The following is a 19,874-nucleotide window of genomic DNA, read 5'->3' on the forward strand; positions in this document are numbered from 1 at the left end:
CTCTACATCACGCTTGTAACCACGCTGCCATTTCCCAGCACCAAGGTGCATTGTACATCCAATACAACATGTATACAGAGAGCACATTGTGAGTTTCCTTTCTCCATCCCATCCTGAGTGTGAACCAAACATACCTTACCCCACACCGTCACAACACTCTCTGGCAGATTGTTCCAAGAGTTCACAACTCTTACTCAGAAAAAGTTTGCCCTCACAGTTTTCTGGACCTGCGGCTTCTTCAATCTTGAGCTGTGACCTGTAGCGTACTGTAAGTGGCCAGTTGTCAATTCTCTTTAGTTGTATGGGCACACAAACGTACGTACATGTAGATGTAGCCACTCAGGAATGAGGTAGGACAGAAACTCACGATGCGCTTTCTGTATATATATTGTTTGTACAGCGCAGTGCTTAGGAGTGACTAGGTGAGGAGCTGTGAGAGATGTTGCTGGTCCAGTAGCTGAGTGTAGAATGTCCTCCCTGGGCAGGCGTGGCCGTATTTATACAATTTACCAGGATCAGGATTTGGGGTGCGCGTAGCGAGAGGACTAATCACAGCGGCTCAAGCGTAAGGTGTGAAACGCTCTGATCCTGAACTGGAGGTTGATGGTCGAGACTAGGTCGGCGATCGTACCCCTACGTCCTCTGCATAGACCTAGTCTCTCGGCGCAGCTGGCTGTACGCTGATTGGCTGGTCGGCGTGCGGCCGGAGCTCAGTTGGAAGTTGTAGGGGAGAGGAGCCACTACAATACTCCCCCTCCCCTCCCGGCGCGGCGGGAGGCTGGATGTTGTCCGGGTTGTGTCCCACACATAACACATACCGGGCAGGTGTACGTACGACTCGGCCGCTACGTGTAACAACTCCCTCCAGTGACACAAAACCTGTGGGAGAATTAGGAGGAGAAAGAGGGTTTGGGATTAGAAGAGGTTGTACAAGCAATGGTTGTTGTGCTCCTGCTGCTGCAGGGGCTGCGTCAGGAGGAGGGTCCATGGCAGGAGCAGGTTCCATGATAGGTGCAGGTTGTATGTCAGGAGGAGGGTCCATGGCAGGAGCAGGTTCTATGACAGGAGGGAGGTCTATTACAGGTTCAGGTTCTATGACAGGAGGAGGGTCTATGATAGGTACAGGTTCTATGATAGGTGCAGGTTCTATGTCAGGAGGAGGAACCATGGCAGGAGCAGGTTCTATGACATGAGGGAGGTCTATTATAGGTTCAGGTTCTATGATAGGAAGAGGGTCTATGACAGGAGCAGGTTCTACAGCAGGAACAGGGTGTACATGAGGGTGAAAAGAGGGTGCCCAGAAATGTCGTGGGCGTGGTGTTGCTGCCGGTGGTAACTGCGGGTAGACTGGTGCAGGCGTAGTTTGTTGATGGTGCTGCTGGGCTGGGGGCCCGACGGGTAAGGTGGCCGGTTTGACTCGGTCTATGCTGACGGTGTCATGTCTGCCATTCCGGATAATCGTCAGGAACTTTGCTGAACGGGTAACCACCTGGAAGGGTCCATCGTAGGGGCGTTGTAATGGGTTGCGATGAGCATCACGCCTGATGAAAACATACTCGGCTGTGAGTAGTGCAGGAGGGATGTGTTCAGGGCGCCGAGGAGGCTGGCGTGGAGCAGTAGCTCTGAATGCAGAAACTGCTTGTCGTAGCTTTTGGAGTAAGTTGTGACGAACGGCTGGAGTAGTTTGGTGAGGGTCAGGAGGGAGTGAGAAATCCCCGGGTAGCCGAAGGGGCTCGCCTAGTGTAAGATCTGCTGGGCTACAGTCCATATCCTCCTTGTGTGACGCACGGATGCCGAGGAGCACTAAGGGAAGCGCATCAGTCCAGCTGTAAGGGTTGTGCTGTGCCTTGAGTGCGTCCTTCAGCTGCCGGTGAAAACGCTCTACCATGCCGTTGGCTTGAGGGTGGTATGCTGTAGTGCGTTGTCTAGACGTGCCGAGGAACTGTAGGAGGTGCTGCCAGAGTTGTGACTCAAACTGGACTCCTCGGTCAGTGATTACGGTTGCGGGGGGGCCAAAACGAGAAACCCAACCGGACATGAAGGCGCGGACAGTAGTCTCTGCTGTAGCATTGGGCATGGGAATTGCTTCTGTCCACCTGGTGAAACGGTCGATGCAGGTGAAGATGTAGGTACTACCGTAGGATGATGGAAGAGGTCCCACGATGTCAAGGTGTACTACTTGAAAACGTCCTTTGGGAATAGGGAAGGTTTGTAAGGGGGCCCGTATGTGACGATGTATTTTGGAGGACTGGCAGGCCAGGCACTGGGCAGCCCATTTCTTAGTATCAGACTTGATGCCGGGCCAGACGACACGTTGCGTGAGGAGGCGCTGGGAGGCCCGCACACCCGGGTGGCTGAGACCATGGATGCGGTCGAAAACAGCGCGGCGGTGGACGTGAGGCACGAACGGTCTAGGCTGGCCACAGGATACGTCGCACCACAATTTTATCTTTGTGCCAGGAACAGGGAGTTCTTGGAGTGTGAGGCTTGAGGGGGATGTCTTGTATGCTGCCAGGTCTTCGTCCTTCTCTTGAGCCGCGGCTAGCTGCCCATAATCAATGGGTGGAGATGAGGGAAGAATGTTGGATATACAACGAGAGAGGGCGTCGGCGATCTCGTTGTGGCTGCCTTTAATGTGTTGGACGTCGCTGGAGAACTCTGAGATGTAAGCCAAGTGGCGCAGGACACGAGGTGTATGTGACTGGGAAGCTGAAGCGAAGGCGTGGACGAGGGGCTTGTGATCAGTGAAGATGGTGAACTGACGGGCCTCGAGGAAGTGCTGGAAATGTTTGACAGCCAAGTATATGGCCAGGAGTTCTCGATCAAAGGCGCTGTACTTGAGGTGTGGTGGTTGAAGCCATTGTGAGAAGAAAGCAACGGGCATGAGAATTCCGTTGATCTCCTGCTGTAAGACGGCGCCCACTGCAGTAGAAGCGTCTGTTGTGAGAGTGGTCCGGGCGTTAGGTGCGGGGTGGGCCAGGAGGGTGAGGCGTGTAATGTGCTGTTTGATAGTGGTGAATGCCGTGGCAGCCTCTTGAGTCCACACGAGAGACTTGTGAGACTTCTTTGGGCGTCCCTTGAGAAGGTCGTGTAGGGGGGCTAGGACGGTGACAGCTTTGTCAATGAAGCGGTGGTAGTAGTTGACTAAACCCAGGAATTCTCGGAGTTTCTTCGCCGTTTCAGGTTTGGGGAACTCCTTAATCGCAGTTATCTTCTGTGGTAGGGGTTGTATGCCACTGGGCGAGACTCTGTGACCGAGGAAATCGATGGCCGAGGTTCCAAAGACGCACTTAGCAGGATGAACTTTCATGTTGTTGTTCTGCAGGCGTTGGAGAAGGAGTTGTAGGTGGTGGTGGTGCTCGGCAGGCGTCGAAGATGCGACGAGGATGTCGTCAATGTAGACGGTGACAAAATCGAGGTCGCGAAGCATATGGTCCATGTACCTCTGGAAAGTCTGTGCTGCATTGCGTAAGCCAAAACTCATGAAAGTGTACTCGAAGAGTCCAAACGGAGTGGTGATGGCTGTCTTCTGGGTATCTGCCGGTGCTACTGGGATCTGGTGGAAGGCACGCTCCAAGTCGATCTTCGAGAAGATAGTCTTGCCATGAAGTTTGTGGTGAAAGTCCTGGACATGCGGAATAGGGTACCTGTCAGGTTTGGTGACGAGATTCAGGGCTCTGTAGTCGCCACACACCCTCCACTCGCCGGGTGTTTGCTTAGGAACCATGTGAAGAGGCGATGCCCAGGGACTCCTTGAAGGGCGAATGATGCCGTCTTGCAGTAGTTTGTTGAATTCTACTTTGGCTGTGTTCAGGAGCTCAGGGCGCAGGCGGCGAGGGCGTGAAAAGACTGGTGGTCCTTTGGTTTCGATGTGGTGGAAAATTCCCGATGTATAGGTGGTGGGGGTAGGGAGACTCGGGGTGAGAAAAGCTCCTTGAATTCGTCGAGCAGGGAGGAGAACTCGTTGGAAGGCGCAAGACAGGTGATAGTGTCGGTGTGTCTGGCACGAAAACCCTGGATCTTGCGTGCTGTAGGCTCATGGATGAGGCATAGATGACTTGGTTTGACGCCGAGCTTGTGGAAGGTGAGGAAGTCGAAACCAAGGATGGGTTGAGACATGTCTGCTATCACGAATAACCAACGCAGAGTCTTGGGCAGACCGAGGTCTAAGGCGAGGGTGAGTACGCCGTAGGAGGCGATGGAGGTACCGTTGGCAGAGAACAGGTCATGTAGTGAGGGAGGGATGAGGCTGACCGATGAACCTGTGTCGATGAGGAACTTCTTGCCAGAGGTGCGGTCGGTGACGTGCAGTAATGAGACGCCTGAAGGGACAGAGGCTGAGGCGTCTACCAGCCTCCGGTGTTGCCGCTTCCCGAATAGGTGCAATAGGGCTCACAGTTTCGAGCATTGCGGCCGAAAGTCTGGTGATACCAGCAGAGGGTATATTTGTTGTGCTGGGGGCTGGCTGCTGTGCGTCGGAACTTGTAGGGCGTGGTGCGTGAGTCAGGAACTGGCACAGCGGCGGGTAAGGAGGAGCAGAACTGCTCAATGGTGTCCATCCTGCGGTTCAAGGTTTGTAACAGGTCCTTGATATCTTGTGAGGTATTGCTCGGCTGAGGGGTGTTGACCCGGCTTACAAGTTCGAATGTAGGTACTGGTGTGACCGTGGCAGCAAGGGGTGCAGCAGCGCACTCGTTGAAAATTCTGTCTGCCGCGGTTGCATATATTTCTGGTGTCGTAGAGTAATCTACTGCGGACAGGATGTTGCGTACTTCTGTGGGTAGCTTTTGTGTGTGAAGCTGGCGCAGGATAGAGTCAGGAAGTCTGTCTGTGTACCGGGAGTTCAACCTGCACATCTCTTCCCAGAGAAATCCCGGAGTTGAGTTTCCAAGGGAGATGGAAGATAGGTTCTGCAGGAGATTGGAGCGGGTCCGTTGGTAATGCGTTTTTAAGGCATCCCGCAGAGTGGCGAATTTGTTGTTCTCTGGAGGGTTGGAGATGGTCTGTGAGACTTGTGTGGCGACTTCAGTGGGCAAGGAGCAGAGCAGGGCGCCGTACTTTTGCCCGTCTGTAGCTGTAGAGCCGATGAGAGCTGCTTCGACATGAACTAACCAGTCCTCTACGTTGTGGTTGAAGGTTGGTAGAGAGATCCGTCCGTCCATTCTTGCGGGAGTATATCGCACCTGTTAGGGAAGGATGAGGGATGGGTGCTTGTTCCGACCCCCTTCCGTGTTCACAATCTCCTGGGAGGGAGGTGAACACTTGCGGGGGGGGACTTCGGGACGAATACACTTTTTTAGGGTGCAGGTCCTTCGGCCAGAACTAAAAAAACAAAAGAAAAATAGGAGAATAGGCAAAAGAGCTCAAACCACGTTTGGAATATCAGACAATAGTTGCTCTCCAGCTGTGATGTGGGTCACTCACACCGCCAGTAGGGAGAACAGACTAATGCGTTATAAACCTTACGGTCGTGAGATGGTGTCGTTGTGGAGTAGTGGGTGGTGCAGGTAGGCGGTTGGCCTAGGCTGGCAGCAGGCAGGACGATCTTCTCAGCTCTAGTAGTAAGGCAGCAGAAAGGAGTGTGGTATTCACGGCTCCAGGGGTCACCAATTGTAGCGTACTGTAAGTGGCCAGTTGTCAATTCTCTTTAGTTGTATGGGCACACAAACGTACGTACATGTAGATGTAGCCACTCAGGAATGAGGTAGGACAGAAACTCACGATGCGCTTTCTGTATATATATTGTTTGTACAGCGCAGTGCTTAGGAGTGACTAGGTGAGGAGCTGTGAGAGATGTTGCTGGTCCAGTAGCTGAGTGTAGAATGTCCTCCCTGGGCAGGCGTGGCCGTATTTATACAATTTACCAGGATCAGGATTTGGGGTGCGCGTAGCGAGAGGACCAATCACAGCGGCTCAAGCGTAAGGTGTGAAACGCTCTGATCCTGAACTGGAGGTTGATGGTCGAGACTAGGTCGGCGATCGTACCCCTACGTCCTCTGCATAGACCTAGTCTCTCGGCGTAGCTGGCTGTACGCTGATTGGCTGGTCGGCGTGCGGCCGGAGCTCAGTTGGAAGTTGTAGGGAAGAGGAGCCACTACAGACCCCATGTGGGGCGAGCGTCCGCCAGCTCCAAGTAAGGACACTCGACTGTGTAGTGCCCCTTGAGATGCTTATACACCTCAATTAGGTCGCCCCTTGCCCGTCTGTAGTATCAGCTAGGCAAGTTCAGGCGCTCCAATCTCTCAGGGTAGTTCAGGTGCCAAAGTACAGGCACCAGTCTGGTGGCCCTCCTTAGAACATTTTCAACCAACTGACAGCCTCTAGCATATCTCTGGGACCAGACGGGGTGACAGTACTCCAGATGGGGAAGCACTTCACTCTTGAAGATCGTTATGAGGGACGGACCATCTAGATATCTGAACGGCCTTCTTATAAGACCCAATAATTTATTTGCCTGATTTACCTTCTTCTCACAATGGTCTGAGAACTTCAGCTCATTGTCAACATACACACCTAGGTCCTTCTCACATTCTCAAATAGTGCAGTTTCTTCATCCCGTTGGGGCATATGATACGCCTCCTTACCGCTGGTACGCCCCAGGTGCATCCTCTTACACTTCCTAACGTTGACTCTCAGCAGCCATTTCTTCGACCATTCTTGAAGCCCTCAGAGATCCTTCTGCAGCTCTTCACAGTCCGCATGGTTCTCGATTTCCCCAAATAACTTGGCGTCATCGGCAAACATTTGTATGGAGGAGTGTACAACGTCAGGCATGTCATTTATGAAACAAACAAACAACAGTGGGCCCAATACACTGCCCTGTGGTACCCTGCTTGTGACAGGTACGGATGATGATTTCGTGCCATTAATCACCACACACTGCTTGCGGTCATGTAGAAAGTCTTCTATCCACGCTAGGACATTTCCCCGAATATCGTACTCTTCCAGTTTGATTTTCAGCCTTTCATGGGGTACACTGTTGAAAGCCTTGGCGAAATCTAGGTAAATATTATCGATATTACCATCCCGTTCCAGAATATGGGTCCAAATATCCAATACCTTGAGCAATTGTGTTAAGCAGGAGCGCCCCGGCATAAAACCGTGTTGGCAATCTTTAACAAGATTGTTCCATAGTAGATTTTCCATTGCGTCATCTCTGATAATACTCTCAAGTACCTTACATATTATGCTGGTCAGGCTCACCGGTCTATAGTTGTTCGTGGAGTGACGATCGTCCTTCTTGAAGATAGGACTCACATAAGCCACTTTCCATTCACTGGGGACCTTTTGTTTTTCCAGGCATTTACAAAACAGGATCTTCAGGGGCTCGGCAAGCTCGTTGCACAACTCTCTTAGCACTCTAGGATGCACCATGTCAGGGCTGGGACCCTTATGGACCTTTAGCCTGGACAATATTTTTAATACCCTCTTTTCTGAACACAATGTGGGTCAGTGCTGTGTCGAACCTTCTGTCCTCAAACGCAGGAAGGTTAATTGCATCCTCTCTTGTGAACACCGAGGAAACGAAGCTGTTCAATGCCTCAGCTTTATCCTGGTCAGAATCTGCGTAACTACCATCTTCAAGCCTCAGGTCTGACACTCCTACTCGCGTTTTTATTTTCGACTTTGCTTAGTGGTAAAACACCTTTGGGTTTGACTTGATCTCGCTAGCAACCAGCCTCTGGAACTCCTTTTCAGCCCTTCTACACTCTGCCTTTGCTTGGTTTCTGGCTCTTGCATACATCCTCCTGTCCTGCTCATCGTTTAACCCAACCCACGTCTTGAATTTCTGGGTTTTCTTAACCCTTTCGACCGCCGCATGGTTCATGTGTAGGGATCCCCTCGTATTTCTACAAGCACTGGGTTTGGTCTTGGGTATATATTTATCGATCAAATGGGTCACTTTACTAGTTATGATATTCAGCGTAGTGTCTGCGTTCTTGTACCTTAATGAGTCAGGCCAGTTGATACTTCTCATCTCTTCCCTCAACCCATTGTAATTTCCCTTGTAATATTTGCACCTTGGTCTGGCCTTATCCTGAACTAGGTAACAGTTAAATCTAAATGACAACACTATATGGTGACTGGTGCCAACTGGGGCAGTGTTCCAGTTTGGCCACCATACCCTCCTTGTTTGTTAGGATGAGGTCTAGTGGCTTGGGTGTTTGTTCCCCTCTGTAATGTGTCGGGTCTCTAACATGTTGGGACAGAAAATTATCTCTCAGAGTTTCTACAAAAAGAGTAGCGGGGTTATTCAAGTCATTTAGGGTGGACTCGTTTCTCCAGTCGATGTCACCATAGTTGAAATCCACTATGATAAGGAGGTGGCTAGGGTTGAGCATCGCCGCGCTGTCTATCAAGGCTCTGAAGTTCCTTTGATTTAGTGGGCCACAGTTTGGGGATCTGTAGATACACCCGACAATATCTAGATGATCAGTCTCCCGTAACGACCATCAAGAGTGAGATACCTTGTGAGTGACCTGTTATAGTGGTCCCTCAGGTGTTGTGAGTGACCTGTTATAGTGGTCCCTCAGGTGTTGTGAGTGACCTGTTATAGTGGTCCCTCAGGTGTTGTGAGTGACTTGTTATAGTGGTCCCTCAGGTGTTGTGAGTGACCTGTTATAGTGGTCCCTCAGGTGTTGTGAGTGACCTGTTATAGTGGTCCCTCAGGTGTTGTGAGTGACTTGTTATAGTGGTTCCCAGGTGTTGTGAGTGACCTGTTATAGTGGTCCCTCAGGTGTTGTGAGTGACCTGAGTGGTCCCTCCTGACTTGTTATAGTGGTCCCTCAGGTGTTGTGAGACTTGACTGACTTGTTATAGTGGTTCCCAGGTGTTGTGAGTGACTTGTTATAGTGGTCCCTCAGGTGTTGTGAGTGACCTGTTATAGTGGTTCCCAGGTGTTGTGAGTGACCTGTTATAGTGGTTCCCAGGTGTTGTGAGTGACCTGTTATAGTAGTCCCTCAGGTGTTGTGAGTGACCTGTTATAGTGGTTCCCAGGTGGTCAGGTGTTGTGAGTGACCTGTTATAGTGGTCCCTCCAGGTGTTGTAGTGACCTGTTATAGTGGTTCCCAGGTATTTGTGAGTGACCTGTTATAGTGGTTCCCCAGGTGTTGTAGTGACCTGTTATAGTGGTCCCTCAGGTGTTGTGAGTGACTTGTTATAGGTGGTCCCTCCAGGTGTTGTGAGGACTTGTTATAGTGGTTCCCAGGTGTTGTGAGTGACTTGTTATAGTGGTCCCTCAGGTGTTGTGGTGACCTGTTATAGTGGTTCCCAGGTGTTGTAGTGACCTGTTATAGTGGTTCCCAGGTGTTGTGAGTGACCTGTTATAGTAGTCCCTCCAGGTGTTGTGAGTGACCTGTTATAGTAGTCCCTCAGGTGTTGTGAGTGACTTGTTATAGTGGTTCCCAGGTGTTGTGAGTGACCTGTTATAGTGGTTCCTCAGGTGTTGTGAGTGACCTATTATGGTGGTCCCTCAGGTGTTGGGAGTGACCTGTTATGGTGGTCCCTCAGGTGTTTTCAGTGACCTGTTATAGTGGTCCCTCAGGTGTTGTGAGTGACCTGTTATAGTGGTCCCCATTTGTCAGTGACCTGTTAGCAGGTAGTCCCTCAGGTGTTGTGAGTGACCTGTTATAGTGGTCCCTCAGGTGTTGAAGTGAGCTGCAGTGGTCCCTCCCAGGTGTTGTAGTGGCTGTTATGGTGGTCCCTCAGGTGTTGTGGTGACCTGTTATAGTGGTCCCCAGGTGTTGTGAGTGACCTGTTATGGTGGTCCTCAGGTGTTGTAAGTGACCTGTTATGGTGGTCCCTCAGGTGTTGTGGTGACTGGCTATGAGGTGGTCCCTCAGGTGTTATGAAGTGACCTGTTTGTTGGTCCCCAGGTGTTGTGGTGACCTGTTCTAGTGGTCCCAGGTGTTGTGAGTGACCTGTTGGTGGTCCTCAGATAATTGTAGTGACCTGTTATAGTAGTCCCTCAGGTGTTCTGCGTGACCTGTTAAAGTGGTCCCAGGTGTTGTAGTGACCTGTTTGTAGTGGTCTCAAGGTGTTGTGAGTGACCTGTTGGGTCCACTCAGGTGTTGTGGGTGATTGTTCTAGTGGTCCCCCAGGTGTTGTGAGTGACCTGTTCTGAGTGGTCCCCCAGGTGTTGTGTTATTCCTGTTCTAGTGGTCCCCAGGTGTTGTGAGTGACCTGTTCAGTGGTCCCAGGTGTTGTGGTGACCTGTTCTAGTAGTCCCCAGGTGTTATGAGTGACCTGTTCTGAAGTGGTCCCCAGGTGTTGTAGAGTGACCTGTTCTGAAGTGGTCCCCAGGTGTTGTGAGTGACCTGTTCTAGTGGTCCCCCAGGTGTTGTGAGTGACCTGTTATAGTGGTCCCCCAGGTGTTGTGAGTGACCTGTTATAGTGGTCCCCCAGGTGTTGTGAGTGACCTGTTCTAGTGGTCCCTGGGGGCAGTGTAGCTTGGGTGATGAAGGGGGCGGTTACAGAGTGGTGTTGTGTTGGAGGGAGAGTGGTGGTGTTGGAGAGTGGTGGTGTGTTGGAGGGAGAGTGGTGGTGTTGGAGAGTGGTGGTGTGTTGGAGGGAGAGTGGTGGTGTGTTGGAGGAGAGTGGTGTGTGTTGGAGGGAGAGTGGTGGTGTTGGAGAGTGGTGGTGTGTTGGAGGGAGAGTGGTGGTGTTGGAGAGTGGTGGTGTGTTGGAGGGAGAGTGGTGGTGTTGGAGAGTGGTGATGTTGGAGGGTGGTGGTGTGGGAGTAATGGTGACTCAGCATACTACTAGGCATCTATCCCTCTATAGAAGAATAAAACGTTTATTATAAATATCTTTAATATCTTACTTATGGTTCTCTGCACTTCACTGTACAGTATATCTTTACATTTATTATATACAAAGTCCATCTAAAAGCTTATGTTTTGTTTTGGCAACACCACAATCTAGGCTCCATAATGATAAAAAGGACAAAGTTATGGAGATGTGCACATTGTTCTGTCCCAAGGTGAGAGGTGAAGCCGGAGGTAAACTGTCAGGCACTTCCTGAGATCATCCACAGATGCACCAACCAACTTGAAGATGTCCCACTGTGGCTCTAGAGGCAACAGGTAGCTAGTAGTCACAGCTGCAATAAAACATTAAACTCACTCACAAAAACTAACTGACACGCTCAGACCACGTGTTAAATATTAATGTGATGTAGAGAGCCCGTTGAGACTTGAGTTCACTTACTGTGTAAATTAGGGAAGCTGTCCATGAGATTTAAAGCAAAAAGAGAAAAAGTGATGTAGAAGTAATAGTCAGTATTTGTGATAAAGAAAACATTACATTCACAATCATATCTTCCTCACATTTAGCTTTACTTTCCTGAGAACTTGATCCTATATGGTCAAAACACCTTTATGGTAGATTACCACACAACTTCTTAACCTGTTCACTTACTGAGTTCTCTTCCATAATTTACTCCTAGCTCCTTTTATATCTTCATTTTGTTCTTACAGTTCACCTTACCTGAAAAGAACATAAAATGCCATGGCAGTTTCTTGATGTAAGTCTTAGATAATTAAGTTCTGTTGGCATAATTTATCCAGAAGTACAGTACAGTAAGAACCCTAAGTCGGACTTCCATAACTCGGACACTCCCATTGGTTGGACTTGGGTTTGCCATCACTCACCCTACACCTCCGAGTTAGAACTGGTGGCAACCCCCAATCTGCCACCTCACATCCTCGATTCTGGCAGTGATTAAACAAAGTAATAAATGCTAGTTTTAAGTGTAATTGTGCAGAAAAATATAAGTGAAACTACAGTAAAGTAAGTTTAAGCGGCCCCCTTAGCGGCCCCCTTTGTCCTCCAACTCAAGGTTCATCAAGACTCGTCGGCTACAATAATCTCAACATTCATCTACTACAGTGTAAGTACACTGTAAATAACTATTGTTAACTTTAATACTTATTGTTTTTAGATGTGATATTTCAGCAAAATGGTGGACTGTACATCAAGTGTTTCAGTGACTGTTAAGAATGCAATTATATTCTGTACTGTAATAAATAAAAATAATACCGGGCTTATTTGTCTAGTGGACGTGGCTACAGTGATGAGTCAACATGGCAACAATGCCACCAGTGATATTAACAAATGCAAACAAAAATAACATTATCTGTAAATCTTCATTTGTATCAGGAATTTGTATATATAAAGCAGCATGTACAGTATAGTGAATGAGGTTCTGCATACAATACATTATAAATTCGTTGCCTTGCAGAGAAATTGACAAATAATGTTAATGAAGACTTTATATATTGTTAAACAACTCTGAAGAACAAGCACAGACTGAATTACCTTCTACAATGGAGCAAATCCTGTGACAGCCTCTATTGCTGCTGCCTGGTCCTGAGGACTCATCGGTCTGTAGTCGGAGAGTTCCATCGCGAAGGTTGCTGTACCCGAGGTAAGAGTGCGGAGGACTGTGGAGTAACCCATCAGCTCTGCTAGTGGACACTCTAAGGTCACTACCTGGTGGGGTGGGTGGAGCACAATAAAGTACCAAATAATAAAGGCAACTCGGGCATTAATTTACCAATCTAAAATGGGTAAAAGTTTGACAATAAATTTCTCAATTATTTTGTCCACAGTTATGACAGACATTTGTTAATCTCACAAGCCATTTCCCACTACAGTACATTACAGTGGAGTGTGACCTGAGCCAGCAGCTAAGACAGACTCTCTTGTCACCCATCCAAAGAATAAACTTCCAGGGAAAGAATTTAAGACAAAGATTCTGGATCCAACTTGATGTATAACGTCCCCAGGAAAACACTTAATGCAATATAAACCTTTATCACGTATGGTAACATTATGGCTGACTCAAGCAAGAATGGAAAATTGACGTAAATTATTGTTGTTAATGATGATGATGATGATAATAGTGACTTACCATGATGATAATAATGATGATGATGATGATGCCCAAACATGCAGGTAACTGTTAGGATGCATTCATTGTACTGGTGAAGACAACTGCCATTTTGGAGTCAATGTAAAATATGTCCCCTAAACCTCATTCTAAAAGACTACTGTTCAATAGTCTCAGAACTACTAACTGTAGCAACACACAACATCTATCTGAATGACCCACAGAAAAAGCTTCCTACAACTTCCTGGATTTTACAGCAAGATGTACTGCCACCTGGTACTACAGTGGCTGGTGCATTTCATGGGATGTGATGACTCTGTGGAATTCTTAGTCTGGCTACTATTGTGAGCTTCCTCTCACAAAATGTGCCAGCCAGTGTACTGTACCAGGTGTGGGTGCAGGTGGCTGTACCATTTTGAAAGTGATGAAACAGTCACCGGGGCATCAAATGAATTCCCATTTTTTCCATTGAAGAAACTTGGCAAAGAATCACCTAGACCTCCTCCCCTGTCCCCTCAAATGGATCCAACTTGGCAACCATTAACATCTGAGACACTAGAGAGAGTTTGGTCTCTCTCTCTCTCTCTCTCTCTCTCTCTCTCTCTCTCTCTCTCTCTCTCTCTCTCTCTCTCTCTCTCTCTCTCTCTCTCTCTCTCTCTCTCTCTCTCTCTCTCTCTCTCTCTCTCTCTCTCTCTCTCTCTCTCTCTCTCTCTCTCTCTCTCTCTCTCTCTCTCTCTCTCTCTCTCTCTCTCTCTCTCTCTCTCTCTCTCTCTCTCTCTCTCTCTCTCTCTCTCTCTCTCTCTCTCTCTCTCTCTCTCTCTCTCTCTCTCTCTCTCTCTCTCTCTCTCTCTCTCTCTCTCTCTCTCTCTCTCTCCTCTCTCTCTCTCTCTCTCTCTCTCTCTCTCTCTCTCTCTCTCTCTCTCTCTCTCTCTCTCTCTCTCTCTCTCTCTCTCTCTCTCTCTCTCTCTCTCTCTCTCTCTCTCTCTCTCTCTCTCTCTCCTCTCTCTCTCTCTCTCTCTCTCTCTCTCTCTCTCTCTCTCTCTCTCTCTCTCTCTCTCTCTCTCTCTCTCTCTCTCTCTCTCTCTCTCTCTCTCTCTCTCTCTCTCTCTCTCTCTCTCTCTCTCTCTCTCTCTCCCTCTCTCTCCTCTCTCTCTCTCTCTCTCTCTCTCTCTCTCTCTCTCTCTCTCTCTCTCTCTCTCTCTCTCTCTCTCTCTCTCTCTCTCTCTCTCTCTCTCTCTCTCTCTCTCTCTCTCTCTCTCTCCTCTCTCTCCTCTCTCTCTCTCTCTCTCTCTCTCTCTCTCTCTCTCTCTCTCTCTCTCTCTCCTCTCCTCTCTCTCTCTCTCTCTCTCTCTCTCTCTCTCTCTCTCTCTCTCTCTCTCTCTCTCTCTCTCTCTCTCCTATACAGGTTAAAGAAGGCCAAAAGTATAAGACAAAGATACACTGCTGTACTCCAGGCCATGAGAGTCTGGTTAAGAGTGTAACCTTTAAACTTCACCCAAGTCTCTCTAGTTGACACATCTCTGGCTGGGACTCACTGTCTTAACTGTTTAGAAAAGTTACACCAAAACTGGCCATAGTGTTACTTATTCTACAGTGTTTAGTTATCTACCTTAAGGATAATGTGTTTCAAGAGTACAAATGTATTTATTTAAATATTTTCTAAGATGCTAAGAGTCATGGTGAGTACAACAGACGTCCAGGAGTCTCACCCTCATATCCTGACGATGTGAGACCTTGAGAACATTTCCTCTTCTGCGGGAGATGTCGGCAAGAACAGAGGAGGTGTGCTCTTCACTCGTCACCACCTCCACCTCCATGACAGGTTCAAGGAGTTCACACTGGGTTTTTTGCATTATCTGAAACAGTTTTATTCTTAGTCATATTTTTATTGATACATACAAATAACAGTGCACTCCAGCCTACAACACCAAGAGCAAACCGACTCAAAACTCTCTCGCTAGAACAGAATGCATCTGCTAAGTCGAGGGAGAGTAACTGAGCAGACACCGTGATCTGCCTTACCTGAAACTATGTAAGCTGAGAGGTGAAACTCATGAAATACAGTAAGTCCTCGCTTAATGGCGTCCCGCTTAACGTTGTTTCGGTACTACGTCGCTAAGCTTTAGATGCAAAAAATTTGTTTATCGTCCTGGTGATTCGATACAACGTCGTTTTGCGTCGTCATGACTACTTTCTACGGCGCATCACCCGCTCTTGTCTGGCCGCGCTACGCTCTCTCGGCTCGGCCCGCGCTCTCACTCACGGAACGTCACAGCGTCCCCAAGCGACGCCGAGCCAGTCTCTGTTACGACATCGCATCATTCATGTGTACTTAGATGCTTTTGCTCTAAAAATTTTACTCTAACCATTTGAAAGGACTTCCAAGCACCCATCAAGTACTACTGATGTAGTGAAGAGGCAACATAAGCCCATTACCCCGGCTACGAAAATGGATGTATTAACACGATTTGAAAAATGGGAACGTGTTGTGGTCATAGCCGCTGTGCTTGGTCTAACCCCCACAACGGTGCGTACTATCCGGACCAACGCTGACAAGATTAAGGTTAGCACTGGAAGTGGTACTACTCTCAGTACAACTAAAACAACTCGTACTAGAAGCACTGTGATAGAGAAGGTGGAAATGATGCTGGCAATGTGGATGGAGGACCAGAATCAACACAATGCCCCTGTGAGCCTTATGGTTATCCAGCATAAGGCCAGATCCTTGTTTGACGACATAAAGGAAACAGAGGGTGAAGGATCGAAGGAAGAGACCTTTACGGCCAGCCAAGGCTGGTTTCAACGTCTTAAGCGTCGTTATAACTTCCACAATATTAAGATGACTGGTGAAGCTGCCAGTTCAGATATGGTTGCTGCCGATTCATTCCCGCCAGAATTAAAAAAACATTATCCAGCAAGGAGGCTACTCACCGAAGCAAGTCTTCAATGTGGATGAGACTGGTCTCTTTTGGAAGAGGATGCCGGAGAGGACCTATATCTCCAAGGAGGAGAAAAGAACGCCAGGTTTTAAAGCGGGAAAAGACCGCTTGACGCTGCTGTTTGGCGCGAAAGCTGTGGGAGATTTCAAGCTGAAGCCAATGTTGATTTCTCGCACTGCTAACCCACGGGCCTTGAAAGGTTACTCTAAGGATCACCTTCCTGTCATCTTCAAAGCAAACAAGAAGGCATGGATAACCGGCGCCATATTTAGCCAGTGGTTAAACGTGTACTCCGTCCCTGCACTGAAGGAATACTGTGCCAAGGAGAACCTGGACTTCAAAATTCTTCTGATCCTTGACAATGCTCCAGCTCATCCTCCCAATCTCAACGACTTGCATGACTGTGTAAAAGTTGTATTACTGACTCCCAACACGACAGCACTGATGCAGCCTATGGACCAAGGCGTCATCACCACATTCAAGGCGTATTATTTACGCCGTACCATGGCCCAGCTGCTCAAAGCTACACAGAGAAAATAAACCAACGATCCGAGATTATTAGCGTGGCTTCAACATTCTTCAAGCAATTGACAACATTGGGAAGAGGTTTCAGAAAGTTGCCTGAATGGTGTGTGGTGTAAACTGTGGCCCGAGTGAGTCAACAGTTTTACGGGATTCACGGACTTAGTCCCAGCTGTGAATAGGGATATCCTCAGCTTGGTTAGACAGGCAGGCTTTGATGAGCTGGAATCAGAGGATATTGAGGACGTCCTGGCGTCCCATACAGAAGAGCTCACCACTGAAGATCTGCAACTGTGAACAGAACACAGTGCTGCTGAAGACGACGAAGAACCTCAACGAACACTAACTTCAAAGAGGATGGCAGAATCGTTGAAAATGTTCCACTAAGGACTGCAAATGCTTCTAGATGATGACCCAAACAGAGAACGTAGCTCAAAGGTTCAACGCAGCATTGATGACAGTCTTGGTTGGTACACCGAGATCTATGAAGAGAAGATGATAAGTAGCACCAAGCAGTCAACACTGGATTCATTTTTTCGTCGCAGGACGGCAGGAGCTTCTTCACAACAGCCGGCAGCCGAGGAGGAGCAAGCAACAATGGAGGAGGAACCCCAGTCAGCGCAGGAGGAGGAGGAGGAAGCCTCAGAGTCTGTGACTCACCACCCTCCTCCTCCCCTCCCACCCTCCTCCTCCACTCCCACCCTCCTCCTCCCCTCCCGCCATCCTCCTCCTCCGCTCCACTACCCACCACACACTCACTCTACCACCTCCGCCCATCAGTGAGTACCAATACAAACTTAGTACTGTAGTTCTATAAACTATTTTCTATAGAAATGGCAATGATTTTCTGTATACATACGTAACTTTTTTCATGGGGTAAAGGGAGGCTCAGGAATGTAACTTTATCTATTTCTTATGGGGAAAATTGATCCGCTTGACGTTGTTTCGTATAACGTTGCATTTCCAGGAACGTAACCCCGATGTTAAGCGAGGACTTACTGTATTTGGGCTAGAGATACAGTACACCTAACACTCCCTAAACAAGAGATACAGTACACCTAACACTCCCTAAACAAGAGATACAGTACACCTAACACTCCCTAAACAAGAATCTGTTATTTTATATTTTCACTCCAGGAGATCAATCCACTGATTCTAAAGGGAGCAAATGCCATAAGGAAAGATGTACACAATCAGTAATACAAGCAGTTCCTGAGTTACGAATGCTCAACTTTCGGATACCATACTTACGAACGGGATCCCAATACAGTATTACCCCGCCTAACGCGGTTTCACTTAGCGCGTTTTACCGTATACGCGGTGCCTCGCCAGAGCTGAACTTTCACTTAACGCGGGTTTTTTCCACGTATACGCGGTGAGTGTCCGGCTCGAGAGCTATTTTTAGATTCTCCCCACCCCCCACCCCCCCCACCCTGCCTGACTGCCTGTTTTAGCTCATAAAATTCATACAAATTACCCGGCCAGAATATAATTTACATTGCTGGAATTCTTACAATATGATGATCATTTTGAATATGAACATCATAGATTTTGCATTAGACATACAAATTTTAGATATAAAGTTTATTCTGAGTAAATATGTTATTTTTTGTGCAAAATATATGACATTTGTATTCAAAATATTCCTGGGCTTACAAGGAATCCAGCAATGTCAATTATATTATCCTAACTTTAGTTTGAGGTATTATTTATTAAAATTTAGTGGTTTCCCCCAAAAATTTCTCAGAGAGGGAAGAGCCGGCAGTGTAGTGTGAGAAGATGGGGAGGGAGTCGAGTCCATTATTTGAATGGACATTAACTTGGCGACTGTATTTCTCTTAAGTATTAATTGTGTGCATGTACCATCATAAAATTAAGATGTTATTTTTACTAGAACATAGGTATTGTGTCGGAAAAAGTGGAGTTTGGGGATGGGCCAGTTTCTATTGGAATTAATCCCATATGTTCTGTTGTTCACTTAGCGCGGTTTTCACCTAACACGGTACCCTCTGGGTTTTATTGACCGCGTTAAGTGGGGTACAACTGTACTGTATATGGTACTCATGTTCATCACAAAAACCTATAACTAAAATTCTATTTGTTTTTACATTAACAGTAAAACCTCGCTAAGGCGGACAAAATTATTTGACAAAAAATAATTAAAAGCTTAAAAAAAAAAAGTAGGACATAATTTGTTGCAAGAAAACAGGTCCGCCATAAGCCCAAAATTTCAAGGGAGCAAAGCGGACAGACCTCATGATCCACACACACTGGTAAACAGAGGGACACGGGTCACTCACTTAGTCATCAATTAGTGTTGCCCGTGACAGCCTCACTTCTCCTCTCTCACTCTGCCGATTGTGTTTCATTGTTATTTACACAAGCAGAACTTTATTTGGAAACTTATTTGACATTGCCAGTAGTGTGATTATGCTGTAGGCTGATGTAGCATACGTATTTTTGTAATATTATTGAAAAATTAGACAATAACAATGGCCCCTAAGGAAGTGTTTGGTGTCTGTAAGGATGGTGAGAAGCTTAAGCCTAAAACATCATCAGTGAACAAAAAGTTAAAGGGGATTCAAAAGCTAGAAAAAGGTGCTGGTCACTCACAAATATGTGCAGAATATGGAGTCTTAAGGCACTCAGACTCAGAGAGACTACAAGCCTCTCACAGTCATGTTCAGCTGGATCTGCCTTTCATTTATGGGGGTAAGTGTACAGTTATTAAGTACATTACTTTTTTAATAAATTTTTATTAAAAAACTTGTATTTCTTTCACAAAAATTTGGTCCAAGGCGAACAACCTCTTATCCCTGACACCCAGGGGCGATTCTACGGGGGGGGGGCATGGTCCCCCCACTTTTTATTCCCAAAATTGTAATTCCAAAAACATTCCCAAAACCAGGAAGTGAGTAGAGTGACTCAGGCAATGGGCACGCCACACGCCAGATGCAGGCATGGGTGGGGTGAGGTGAGGTGAGGCCCGGAGGGCGGGAATTGGGAGGGTGCAGATATACGGGGTGGGGTCAAGTGTGTCAATACTCCAATGAATCATGATTAGTGGAATAAGAGCGTTGCCATTATACCGCCATAAGCTGATTATTTGAGGCTGGCGTCATGAGAGACTTCACTTCACATTTGTCAATCAAACTGGTGTAATAATGCCAAAAACTGCATCTTGCAAATTGTACACAGGTTTGGTTTTGCCCCCCAACATTTACCTTGGCCCCCCCACTTTCTGAAGGCTAGAAACGCCACATTCCCCGCGCCTTAGTGAGGGTTTACGTATTGTTTAACATCACTTTATTTACAGTATTTACATAATTTGTTATGTACGGGAAGTTATCGTTGTTTTGTATAGGCGGGGTTGTGCTTTAACTTAACCCAACCCAACCTAACCTATGGAATTAACACTGTTCCGACTTAGGAACAGGATCCAGGAGCATAACCCGGGGACTGTCTGTACAGTATATCTCCCCAATGAGGACAAGTCACACATAGAACACAAAATACTGTAC

At 47.6% G+C, this 19,874-nt stretch overlaps 1 protein-coding gene across 1 annotated transcript in view; it reads right to left on the minus strand.

Moving 5' to 3' along the window:
- Positions 1 to 10,794: 10,794 nt before the first annotated feature.
- The window catches only part of LOC121872413 (ribosome-releasing factor 2, mitochondrial-like), a gene marked incomplete at its 5' end in the record, with an annotated part of 28,358 nt that continues 19,278 nt past the window's right edge, over positions 10,795 to 19,874 (minus strand). Inside the window, 5 exon segments of the mRNA XM_042375154.1 lie at positions 10,795 to 11,101; positions 11,419 to 11,487; positions 11,652 to 11,711; positions 12,319 to 12,492; positions 14,602 to 14,748. Of these exon segments, the coding sequence (XP_042231088.1) occupies positions 12,322 to 12,492; positions 14,602 to 14,748 (318 nt within the window).

The sequence above is a fragment of the Homarus americanus genome, unplaced genomic scaffold (assembly GCF_018991925.1).
Source record: "Homarus americanus isolate GMGI-L3 unplaced genomic scaffold, GMGI_Hamer_2.0 scaffold60469, whole genome shotgun sequence".
Taxonomy (NCBI): Eukaryota; Metazoa; Arthropoda; class Malacostraca; order Decapoda; family Nephropidae; genus Homarus; species Homarus americanus.